We start from the raw sequence: 13,601 nt of genomic DNA on the forward strand, positions 1-13,601 counted from the left end.
CCTAAACCGGTACTTCCGGTTTTACCGGTTTCCGGTCCGGTCCTGTCCGATTTTTCGATTTTTTTAAGACTATTGGTATAGTTATAAGTTATATATTAGTATTAGTTATAAATTATATATTTAATATTAGTATTAGTTATAAACTTTTAGTATTAATTATAAGTAAAACTATAGTCTATAGTCTATATTAGACTATTAGTATTATTTATAAACTTATATATTGTATTAACATTTAATGTAATAATTTATAAATTATAATATGAAACTATTTCATATATGAATATATATATATATGAAATTATAAATTAACATTTAATGTATAAATTTATAATTATACATTATATATAAAACTTATATATATTAATATTTAATATATATATATAATATTTTGTATAAAACTTATATATAAAAATATTTTTTTTATCAACCGGTCCGGTTCGGTCTGGTCCGGTCCAAAAATTCCCTAAACCAGAACCAGACAGGAATTGACCGGTTTTCACATTCTAAGAACCGGTCCCGGACCGGACCGGTTCAAAACCGGTAAAACCGGTCCGGTCTGGACCCGTTTTCTGGTTTACCGGTTTGAATTTACACCCCTACCTAGCAGCAAGTTGTGATGGAGGGTGGTGTCCTTGATGTGAGAAGTTCATGCGATTGAAACAATTCGGGGTTTGGTGTCCACTTTTGCCACAAATTTGACAAGGAGCACGGTTGCCAGTAAAGAATGTATTATCTGAGTTTTTTGTCGCATGAAGCTGCAATGGTCTTTGTAGGGTGGCTGGTTTGTTGAGTGTTGTTGTTTTGGATGCCCATTGTGGCATTGGGGCTTGTAAGGGTCATTTTTCTTTTTGTGATAATAGAGTGCAAAGGAACATGCATCTTGAGTATTTCTAGCATTATAGTTAGAAACTAACATTTCAATAGGGGTGTAATTGGTCCGGTTCGGTCAGGTTTTGGATAAAATTTAGGACCAAACCGGTATGCACCTTTTTTGCATTTTTCAAAACCGATTACGCACCGGTTACCCTCATAAACCGGTACCTCCACCAGTTTTTCGGTTTTAAAAAACGGAAAATTTGTCATAAAAAAACTGTTAAAAAAAGTTTCTTTAAAAAATCTGTTGTATTAAAAATTTGTTACTATTTACAAAAATCTATTTAAAAAAAAAAAACTGCTATTAAACAATAACTGAAACAAAAAATCTGTTGGAGGTACTAAATTATATATGCTATAAGCCTATAAATTGATACTAAGTTATTACTAATATTATATATTATATTAATAGTGATATTAATACTAACATATTAAGTTAACTATACTATTATACATATATTATGCTATAATTCTTATAATATATTAATATATACTAATACTATATATTATACTATTATAGTGTTACTACTACATATAGTGTGTGTGTGTGTGTATTATAATGATATAGTGATATTAATACTATATGTTATACATTATGGAATATATGTTATATATTATATAATAATACATTGATACTAAATTATTACTAATACTATATACTATACTAATAGTGATATTAATACCATATAATAATATATGGTCATAGTGATAATTATAATTTATATTATTATATATAATTATAATTTATATTATTTTATATATTATTAAAAATAATAATTTAAATATATATTATAGTGAACCGGTGTGGTGCGGTCTGGTACAAAATAGAACTGGAACTGGATCGGTTCTGGCCGGTTTTTACATTTTAGAAACCGGTTCCGGACTAATGCCACCGGTTCAAGCCGATCCGGTCTAGTTTTTCGTTTAAAATTTACATACCCTAGATTTCATATTTCAATAGCTCATTTTGAAACTCATCAAATGTAAGAGATGATGTTTGGGTGGAAAATGAATAAGAAGAGACAAATGTATGATAGGAGGTGTTCAAACCACTAATGGTGTAGGTGATCAAATCGTCATCATCAACAGGCTTTCCAACAATAGCCAGTTGATCAGCCAAGAGTTTAATACTCTGTAAAAGTTCACCACACATCTTGGAACCTTGTTGAATGGATTGACAATAACTGATCCTTTTTACACCAAAGGATAAATGTAGGGTTGATCATGTCAGCGAGCTTCCCTGTGGAATCAGTGACAAATTGGGGAGAACAAGCCTCAGTGTCATCAATGATACCTATGAGAGCAATATTTATGGTGTTCGAGATCGTGAACAGTAACATATTTCTTAGGTGAAATCTCTTCTATCACACTATTTGGTTGCCAAGAAAGTGTTTTCTTGAGATTATTATTGATTGTATGCCTCTAGTGTTATTTAGAGAGATCATTTGTATACACATCATTGTTAATAGTGAAAAGTTTAACTGGATTAGGTCCCATGATTTTTCCCTTTGCTTTGAAGGATTTTCCACGTAAAAAATTTATTGACTCTTTGTGTGTATGTGATTTTGTTTTAGATTATTCTCTATTAAATTACATCCTAATAGATTCACACAAAGTGGAAGATAATTATTTTCATTGTTTGGTAATTAATTTGGTTATTCCAAGTCGCTGTTAAGATTTCTCCCAACAGTTTGGTTACACAAAATCAAACTATCTCATATAATCATTATAACTTTCCTAAACTCCACACAAAATATAATAAACAATTCAACTTTTTTAAATCCTAAAAAAAAAATAATATTAAAAAATTATATTATAACAATATTTTATTCAACTTTCAATAAAACATCTTATCTCATCTGAATTGCATAATCAAACGAGACCGTTATACAAATGAGATAAGTTGGGCAACAAAATTAGCTTCGAATCTTGATTATGGTATTCAGAGCATACAAAATCAATTATCCTTCAGAGCATGTTTATCAGCTCTTGTCCATCTGAAGGCCCAGAAACAGTGCAGTTCAGGGAAATTTTCTGTAACTTATCAAAACATGGAAACTTTTTTCTTTAAATTCTTGAAGCAATAGAATCCACGCTTGCACAGCATGTCCCTGAAACAGAAGTTGGCGGTTTTGCATTTAAAAACTAATGACAAAGAAATAAAAATAAAATAAGTAAGTGCAGCAATGAGGTAACAAGTTAAAGCTCATATTCATATGCTGATAACAAGAAGTATGTAACCTATGTAGCTACAGAAAGAACATAAACAAAATAAAAGGTTTCCAACAAAGTTTCTTACACCATGCAAAACACACTTGGAGTAATGAGGAAGGAAGTGATAGCACAGAATAATTTTGAAGAACCATTTATTTATTTTTTTGTTTTATCATTAAACAAGTTTTATTGATAGAAATAAACATAACCCAAGTACACGGGACATATACAAGAGCAACACTAGTCATGATTGTCTAGAGATACAAGAAAGTCATGGAGATTCAAACCATTTGAAGACCCAATTATATGAATATAGGTTAAGAGTTATACCGCCTTTTGTTGGTTGACAACACAAAACATTCAAAAATCAAAATTGACGTCTTGGCCTAGCTTCGGCTGCACTGACGCGTAGGGCTCTGCCATTCAAGTCCTACACCAACAAATTTTAAACAGCAAAATAGTAAATATAGGTAGAAACAAGATGTAAATAGTTTATTGTGAAAGCACCAAACTCAAATCAGATCGGACACTTGAGATGATTCATTTACCATCATACAAATATCATGCCTTAAAATATAAAAAATATCTGTCAACAATGGCTTAAAATTAGGAGCGGTACAGCTCCAAGGAAAGAGTTATACTCTTGATGCTGTAAGAATGCAAACTAGTCAAATAATTAATATATAAATAGATATGCATATATACACACACACACACACACACACAATATGTAAAAATATTACTTTCAAGATTCAATGTATAAATATAGAGCAAATAGCCAACACACAGTATCTATAAAAAAATAAAAACACGTTAGCATACATAGATTAATATGCCAATCAACATTAGTGGCTATAGATATATTGATGTGGCAAGTGTTCTCATAAACTTGACTAGCACAAAAGTGTCAGCCTGAGAGTAACTGACTATACATTAGATTAAATAACTTTTTTTATACAAGTACTAGATGAAATAACTTAAATCATAAAAAACTTTAACACTTACAATTATATTACTTGAATTTAATGATCTTCCAATCTAACTCATAGACAGACATGGGTGAGAATGATATTCAGAAAATATCTTTACCAGACATTTCTTGTTTACAAGTGAACATCAATTAATGTGTGTCCGATATAACCAACAAATGGATATAATAGACCCTCAGTAAGACGGATAATTAATTATATTAAAGCTCATTATCAATCAATTATTTCAATGAGACTTCTAGATGTATCTTGTGATTCATGAATGGTCGAAAAACATACACTAACATCCCATAATATGGCATCACCAATGAATAAAGATGATATACTTACAACACCATTCAAGGATTCAATAGCATTGTTGGCACCTATTGCAGAGCTGTAGGTTACAAAACCAAAGCCTCTTGATCTGCCACTCTCCCTATCATAAACCACCCTTGCTTCAACAACCTTTCCTTGCTCAGTAAACAAACTCTCAAGTGCCAAATCATCAACATCCCAAGCAAGGTTACCCACATGAACACGGTGGCCAGCACCAAAACCTGGCCCACCTCTATTGCTTCTAAAGGAGGAATCCTCCCTCCTAGGTGGAGGAGGCCCAGAATTCACCCTCAGTGCCCTTCCCTCGAGTTCCTGTCAAATATCATGAAGTTGTACCTCAGATGCAATAAACCCATAAACCCAGCTATCAAGAACAATAACTCATGATAGTAAACCGAAATTGGATACCTTGCAATTACTACTATAAAAAATCCGACAATGACATCCGAAAAATTGCACAAAATATATAAACCTTATTTTTTTCCACTTGAACCAAACTTGACATTGTCTCTAAATTTAATTAAAAATCTCACCACCAATAAACTTTTGTGGCACGAGTAATTTTGAGCTCAAACTCAGTTTAAAAAGTTAGGAATTGATATAAATAAATATTTTGAAGAAACAATACAGTTCTTTTTCCTCTAATATAGTACACATAACTACTGTAATCCAACTTTTCAAAGTGGCAAGGCCACAAAGAACGCCTAATCAAACCAAGTACATAGAACATGATGCACTTACATAGCCATTGAACTGTTGAGCAGCAGCGTCAACTTCCTCAACTGTAGACATGGTTACAAATCCAAATCCTCTGCTTCTTCCAGTCGTCTTGTCATAAATCACCTGTTAATCACAAAGAACTCATCACATCCAACCAATCGGGTTTCTTAAAACAAGAACAAAACAATGTATACACGAAAAAAAAAAATAAGTATTTTTGTAACCATATACATGCATACAGGTTACAACAGGAAAAAATGGAGCTTGAGACTAAATAATACCTCGACCATTTCAACATTTCCAGCGCGTTCGAACAAGCCGGCGAGCTGAGCACTGTCAACACTGAAAGGAAGATTACCGACGAAGAGTTTGGGGTCAGGGGAAAAGCCGACCTCGTCGCCATCGCTCAAGACCTCCTCCTCTTGGTCGAACTGGGAAGAAATAGCGACGTTCGGGACGAACCGGGAGGGCGGCGAAGAGTGAAGAAACGAAGCGGAAACGGAAATGGGCTTGCAATAAAGGCTGAGAGGAGAAGGGGAGAGAAAGAACAGAGAGAGCGAAGTGGGTTTGGAATTGTAGGGGAAAAGGGTTTTAGGGGCGAGAGATGGGAGGGTGAGTGAAGACGCGGTGGCAGACATGGTTTCCCTGCTCTCGTGATAAGGTTCAGAGGAGGGCAGTGTATATATAGTGAACGACGGGATCTCAATCGATGATAACCTAAAGAAAGACTATCCTAGTAATACCAGTCTTCCCGTTGGGAGCTCCCGCTTGGGGCTCCCGCTGGGATTGTTTTTTAATTTTCTTTTATTTCTTGATTAAAGAATGCTTTTTAATAATGATGTGATTTTTTTTAAAAATATTAAAAAAATGTATGGAAAAAAATAAAAAATAAATAAAAGTTTTACTACACAACTTTCATCACACTCCACACTCTATATTTTTTTAAAAATTTAAATTTTTAATATTTTTTTAAAAATTTTTTTTGATTTTATTCTTTTTAAATTATTTCAAATTTTCTATTCATTATTCATATAATAAATATTTGATAAAAGAAAAAAATAATAAAAATTACAAACAATATGGAGTGTGGAGTGTTAGAAGGTTGTGAAAATTTTTTGAAAAAAAAAAACCACTTATCAAATACATCAGCGGGAGCCCCTGCAGTGACTCTAGAAGGGTCCATCCTACTATTATTCATTTACTATTCTTTTATATATATATATATATATTACTTAATAATTAAGAAATTGAGTATTAGTAAAATTATATATTTTTTTAATTTTTTTTAATAATTAAAGATGTTTAAAAAATACTTAAAAATAATAAAAAAAAATTAAAATGCACTTAAATAGTATATAGGTAATAATAGGATAGTAACTCTATCACTACCAAAGCAAGACATAGGGCTTGTCGAGATTATATGAGAATTTTATGAGTAGTAGTAAGATATTTTGTGAATAGTTTCAAGACAGTTTGAGTTGAGTTTTTTTTATTTTAAAAAATGAGAGGAAAAAAATTAAATAAAAAATATTATAAAATTAAAATATTGTAATAATATAATTTTATAATATTATTTTTATTTAGAGATTTAAAAAAATTATAATGATTAATTTGAAAAGTTTATATTTAAATTATATTTTTGAATAATATTGGATGAAATCAAATGAAAATTTTGTGTCTGGCTCTCACTTCCAAACAAATGTTTTAAATCGTGATTAGGTGATTATACGTTATAGTATAGGGTGGTAATTTAAAACAAAGTTTTTCCATAAAGATATACGTTTTAGGATTGATAATTGGATATTTTTAAAATAAATAAAGGCTAAAAATATTTTTAGAAAATAGAGATATTGGTGTCAATATATAATATTTAAAAAAATACAAATTCTAGTTAAGGCACAAAATAAAACAAATAAATAAATAAAGAGTCAAGAAGTTATTAAAACCAATGAGATTTTAAAAGAGAGAGAGAGAGAGACGTGACATATTTAAAGTTATAAAAAAATTAAATTATATAAATTTCTTTTAAATTTTAAAATTACATAAATGCCACCTAAATTTAAAATTTACAAAAACATCATCAAAACTCAAGAAAATTATAAAATCACTATTAAAACAATTTGAAACGGAATATAGTCCAAAATTGGCAAGAATGGATCAAAATTGGCTGGAACAAGCTGAAATTTGGAACCAATGAAGATGTATGGTATACTGGAATCTGGATACCAGGTACTACACTGGAATGAAAAGTCCCGCCCATTTCGACTGAAACGGAGCGGAATTCAAAACTACGCTTCCTAATATTTATGTTGAAGATATTTGATGCTCAGTTTAGAGGATAAAGTCCGATTAAACTAAAGGGAGAACTTGAGATTGGAGTACTAAATAAGTAAGAATATTCTAGTTTCTAATGACAAATGAATAACAAGATATTTATATTAAAAAAATTCATAATCAAATTAAAAATGTGAAATAGAGAATTACAAACTAAATAAATAGGGTTTGTTTTTATATTTAAAAATTATTTTATTTTGTTCAACTAAAAACCATAGCGTACCACTAAAAGTTAGATGAGTTTGTAAAATTCTTGTAAGTTTTTGCCAAGCCAACATTTCTTGGCTAGAATGGACTGAGGATGGGGAGCTATGAGTAGGGGTAGCAATATATAATACGATTTGTGACGCTTCCAGATTCTACTTGGGATTTAACAGACTCTGAAACGTCACGACATGCAACACAAGGTTACATGTCCTCGTTCATGACAGATAAAAATCCAATGCACCTATCATGCATCTAACAATATGCAATATTCATAGCAGATAATTTTTTTCTTTGAGCAATACGATGTACCAGATAAGATATATCTCAAACATCTAAACATATTTCATAATCTTGAAATAACAGCGTCCAAAAGTTACAATGTATGTCCAAAAGATCTGTAACATCACGAGTATTGGAAATAGAGTTCCTTAAATACATGCAAAGACTAATATTAGTACCGGACTAGTCCATCGAGTAGCTTGCGCAACTCGACCAAGGAAGCCAAAATACTATCGATAAAATAGAGCATCAAAGCAATGAGCTCTGTGTCGTTGTGTTCCCACCTAGTCAACCTCCTTCAATCTACCCTCTGTCGCGTCTTCTAATCCTGGCACATGTTCTATCATTCTAGGGGAATGATAGTTAGGACTACCAAATAATATTTGATTATAAATCTTAGCAAGTTAACAAGTAACTTAACTAGCAGTATACAAATGCATGCATGACAGTAAAAACATAAATGCTAATTTGAACAATGAACGTGATGTGACTTGGCAATTAACATGACATGAGCTGACATGGACTGCAACTGACGTGAACTAAACCAATTTGAACTAAATTGAACGTGAAATAAACATGACGTGAATGGGAACTAAACTAAACTTGAAATTGAACATGAACTTGGAGTCTTGTTCCCATAATAACTGATTAATTAAACATGAATTGTGGATGTTACACATGTTCCTTTAAGCCGTGTGCCCCTACCGATATTGCATGACATCATAGGTATATGCACCAGTTGTGAGTACATTAACATAAGCATCACACCACGGGTATCTGCACCCGCTCACGTGATAGGTATCTGAACATTCACGAGTGTGTATAATATGAAATTGAACTGTAGTTTGGCACTATCGGCGTTGGTACCTCACTTCGCTTAGGTGACCAGTTATTTAGGCCTCATTTGAAACCTCTTGATTGTACTTTGTCAATCCAGAAAATTTTACATCAGTTTAAACACTCCAACGTGGACAATAGAGTTTCACTAGGATATTGTCACATTCTAATACTTAGAGTCGTGATAAACATAAAAAATTCAATTGACTTGAAAATATTATTTTTCGTGATGAGCTCCATACTCGTGGAGTGGCGTGAAATGAAAAGACATGTGGCATGACATGTAAGAATGACCAATAACATGGCATGCAACAGTTAAACATGGCATGGCATGACATAACGTGTAACAGATAATTACGTATTTAAAAATGAACATGTCTAAAAGGGGTGTGTCATTCCCGCCTTCAACTGCTCCCCAAGGTGGATGGGAGTCCTGACAACCCCCACTTCTATTGCATGTTGACCACCTTGTGGATGTGGTTAGCTAAGGGGCCCAGGACTTGGATTCACTCTTGGATCCAACGTTTTCGACACTATTCCACAAAACTTCCAGGGTTCCTTCCCAGATCCTTTCCCTAGGCAATTTGCATTTGCTTCAGCTTCTTCAAAGGCTTCCAGTGACTTTGTGATGGTATTAAAATCGAGGGATGGAGCAGGTGTTTAGAGCGCTATTGATAGCATAGCGGGGCAAGCTGGGGCTCGTTCCTCATGAAGGACAGTTCTCCACGACCTTTAGGGATGCCCCACAAATTGATAAGGGAAAAGCTTCATTTGCCGAGGCATCATCTTCAGACATTGTCGGTGTTGCTCATTGCGAGCCCATAGTAGTGATGAGCACGAAATGACTCAAGGGAGCACGCCCAGTGAAAGTGGGGGCCCATTAGATTCATGGGTTGAATGCCCGACATATATGCTTTCACCACCCCGTGGCTCACTTTCTTCCTCCGAGTGTCTCCCAAGGGAGTCCATCCCCATGGATACTCTCCAAGAATCTTCACCTCTTCTAGGTGTCCCTGGATTAAGCATTGCTGAAACTTCCAACTCACTAGTCACTGGGAATAGTGCTAATCTGGAGGCTGCTGCAGTCCCCAAATGTTGTTCCCCCTTATGCACAAGTTGAGATTCCTGGTGGCATGTCTTCATCGCCCGAAGACATACCAACTTCCGCTAGATGTCATCCATAAATGCCTCTTCCTGAAGAGGTTCCTTAGGGTACCCCACCCTGTCTTCCTATTTTTTATTCACATGGCTCATTGTCTTCACCTTTCAATATAAAGGTTGGCGACACCTCTGACTCTTTTCATTAACGAGATCACCCAGATCACTCAGGTACATAATTACATTACTTGTTTGTAGCTTTTTGTGAGTATTGATCATTTTGATTTGATTGGACATTCTTTGCAAGGATTGTCCTCTCTGGCTGGGTGGGTTGTCCAATGCCAACGCAAGTTGGAGGAAAAGGTTCAGTCCTCCCAATACTACATGGAAGGTGCCTTTTAAGCAGATTCTGAGGCAGTTGAGTTAAATAAGCAATGGAAGGTTGCCTATCTTTAATTTGGCAATCAATAATGCTTGCATGAAGCTAAGATCGCTGCACTGAAGCTCAAGAAATCTGATATGCATAGAACTTTGACCTCTGAAAGATCTTCACTGTTGAGGGATTTGAAGAACCTGGAGCATGCCTTGGGGTGAGAAGGGGAGGTTGTTCAAAACGTTGCATTCTTGAAGGATGACGTGAGGATCATGACCATCTAAGAAAGGAACTCCCTATGGATGGGCAATGCAGGATTAAGTAAAAGATTCACAATCTTAGGGCAACTGAAAGTCTAGTCAGATGACCAAGATGACCAAAAACCTCAAGTGAACAAGCCTTAGGCAAGCATGGCCTTGGACGGGCAAAGGTTCAAGTAATGGAAAGATAGTGTGAGGAAAGGTTTAGGAAGGACTGGAATATAATGTGTCTGGACGAGTAAGGTTGTAGGCGAGCATAGGTAAATATGCAATACAGCGTTTTGTGTGAGCAATGATTTGGGCGAGTAGAGATAGATGTATACAATACTATTTGTACAAAAGGAATACAATGGGCGAGCAAAGTGTAGCGTAAAGGCATTTCCATGTGAGAAACAGAGAAACACGGTGCAAGATCAGTCGGGAAACCAAAGAATTAGAGTGCCTAGAGACAACATGGGAGTGCTCAGAAACGACGTTTCAACTAGAAGATCTCACAATGCCCATTATTTCCATTTAAATGACATCACGGTGAAAAAGTCACAACCATGAGCAGTGACTTTATTGCCACGTGGACAGCATTCACTTGCAGCAGTCTGGGAGGTCAACCCCATTAGAAGAATTTGTCACTCACTGCTCGAGCTTCTGAACTCTGGCAAAGCTAATCATTTCAAAATTCTGCCACTATTCCAATCTAGCATACACTTGGAAAATTAAAGACTGACCAATGAACCAATCCTACGACCAACTATAGAGTACTCGTGAGAGATTTCCTTCCCATTTTATTCTCCTTCACAAACTATGAACTCTCTCTCACCCTAACTTCATGGAGATTGAATCCTTAGCACATGCTTGGACATTAGAAGGTCATTATTGAATTTTCAACAACTCGACGTCAATCAAACTTAGGAGAGGTCTACACTAGACAAGTAACTATCTGCCATGCTGATATTTACAAAATGGGTGGATGATGGTGAAGTATGTAAGCCCTATGTGTATGTTAAAAAGAGTCTTCACTACCTAGCAATTCGTCATATCGCCTCTCTGATCTGCATGCGATCCTACACATGTATTGCTCATACAAAGATATGTTTATGCATTTCTCATAGTTTATCTATGAAAGAACTTTTTACTTGGATTTTTGCAAAACATTATATTTGGAATTTCTATTAACTTTTTATAAGAAGGAAGTAGATTCTTTTACTGGATAAAGGGGGGGTGTGTGTGTGTGTCTTAGGACCCCAAACCGAGATAGAACATTATCTGAATGGAGCTCCTCCAGTCACTTAGGAATGTGTAATGATGAAGTGACATCCCCTGGTTTGATATTGGGCGTCAAAGAGTTTGGAGGGGACATTAACGCTCTTGTACCGTAGTCATTACCTATTGCTGTGGAGATTAAATAACACCTTGGCCAAGGACGAGGATGCGAAGCCAATCATTGCTTGTAACGAAGTCCAAAGCATGCTCATTACTCACGGTGTGACAAAAATAGCCAGGGTGTGTGCATGGTAGTATAGGGAAGACCATGGTGTATATGTTTAAGGAGTACTTTAAGGATAGATGAGTAAAAGGGCCAGGGGCCCTCGTTAAATGGAGGACCTAGGATTCTCAAATTTATGGAACTTTGGATTTATGATTGAACTCAAGATGCTTGGTTGGTCTTACTACATTAAAACTATATTACTTAGGATTGCTTGAAATTTTTATGACAATATTAAATTATATGCTTGCTTTTCAAGTTCTTAGCACTTATGAGTTATGAATAGTATCATTCGATTTTCTCGTTGCATGTGGTCTCTTGAGTATTATTTTTCAAGCAAATTTTATTGTCATCTCTTATTTTATACTATCGATATGGTCCTTACTTACTGAAATGTCTTTAAATCTCATCGTGGTAGTTCTAATACAATTTCACTTCTCATAATCATAAACTTTGCTGCAAATGTAAGCAATCAGGACGAATTTGAGTAAGGACTATCCCATTTTTAGTCGAACTTTGTAGATATGTACATGTTTAAATTCTAGAAATTTGGGTAATAATTTATGGTATATAATAGTTTAGTTAACTTGGAGACTCGTGATTGGTTTTCATGATTTATGGATAATTATGATGTTAAGTTTGTTGTTCTTAAATTCTCTGGTACTCACATTTAAGCTTTGTTTGGAACTTGAATTAAACTGAAATCAATTCAGTTCAGTCTAATTTTAAGTTGAGTCTAACATCTAAACACACAGCTTTTAAATCACTAAATTTATCTCAACTCAAAATATCTTTACACGTGAGATCCACAACTTGTTTTCAATTTAACACGTCTTTACACGTAGGACCCATAACCTTTTTTAACTTTCCATAAATACATCTAAATTTATCTTAGCATCTAAACACATCTAAACTCATTTTAGGAGGACTTTACAAAACCCACTCTACTATCTCAACTCATTATTATTCATAAAGAACTCAACTTGACTTAACATCCAAATGAGATAATGTGTAATCCCATTATTGCCATCATCCTATGAGACTAGTATCTTTTGGCTGCACCTCTTTCCCTTTTATTCATGAGAAAAATATTAGTGAAATAGTTTGTCATCGACCTATGTGAATAGTAGTGAAATGATTTGTGAATAGTAATGAAATTATTTGAGTTAAGATATTTTATTGAATTTTGGAAAAGGAGAAAAATATAGTTGAATACAAATATTATAAAATTAAAAATTATTTTTATTTGAAAATTGGGAAAAGTTGTATAGAATTTTATATTTTGTTTAAAAGTTCGGAAAATTTGTAATGATTATATGAAAAAGTTGAAAATGCGGATTCTCCTCGCGGTGGTGTTGGACTTGGCACGTCGCCTTTTGGACCTGGGTTGCAAACGCGGGCCTTGGTATTATCCCCAACAGGGTCCAGTCTTGAGTCTTGACTGCTTGCATGGACTCCATTGATCTTCTCACGTCCATTTTTAAGTCAGTCCATGGGATAAAAGGCAGGCAGAGTCTCGATATTTGACAATAAATATAATATCATGATTTTGCTAATATTTTTCTTTTTTATTCATTTTATTTATTAAAATCACTTACAAGTTATTATAACAAATTTCA

The 13,601-nt window shown here is 34.1% G+C and overlaps 1 protein-coding gene and 1 pseudogene across 1 annotated transcript; both read right to left on the minus strand.

Moving 5' to 3' along the window:
• Positions 1 to 1,838: 1,838 nt before the first annotated feature.
• On the minus strand, positions 1,839 to 1,963 carry LOC118348374 (annotated as a pseudogene).
• Positions 1,964 to 2,772: 809 nt separating this feature from the next.
• Positions 2,773 to 5,908, minus strand: LOC109013744 (29 kDa ribonucleoprotein A, chloroplastic-like). The gene is made up of 5 exons (XM_018995945.2): positions 5,396 to 5,908; positions 5,136 to 5,237; positions 4,407 to 4,706; positions 3,418 to 3,517; positions 2,773 to 2,984 (listed from the first exon to the last, which is right to left on the minus strand). The coding sequence occupies exons 1-4, from the start codon at positions 5,750 to 5,752 to the stop codon at positions 3,455 to 3,457; spliced, it is 822 nt and encodes a 273-aa protein (XP_018851490.1). The 5' UTR covers positions 5,753 to 5,908; the 3' UTR covers positions 2,773 to 2,984; positions 3,418 to 3,454.
• Between the last annotated feature and the right edge of the window lie 7,693 nt (positions 5,909 to 13,601).

Source organism: Juglans regia, chromosome 4 (assembly GCF_001411555.2).
Source record: "Juglans regia cultivar Chandler chromosome 4, Walnut 2.0, whole genome shotgun sequence".
Classification (NCBI taxonomy): domain Eukaryota; kingdom Viridiplantae; phylum Streptophyta; class Magnoliopsida; order Fagales; family Juglandaceae; genus Juglans; species Juglans regia.

Bases quoted from the DNA above. Each gene is read 5' to 3' on its own strand.
- LOC109013744 (XM_018995945.2), bottom strand. From the start codon at position 5,752: ATGTCTGCCACCGCGTCTTCACTCACCCTCCCATCTCTCGCCCCTAAA. The intron at 5,238-5,395 runs GTATTATTTAGT...TGTGATTAACAG, and splicing joins GAAATGTTGAAATGGTCGAG to GTGATTTATGACAAGACGAC. The intron at 4,707-5,135 runs GTAAGTGCATCA...GATATTTGACAG, and splicing joins CTCAACAGTTCAATGGCTAT to GAACTCGAGGGAAGGGCACT.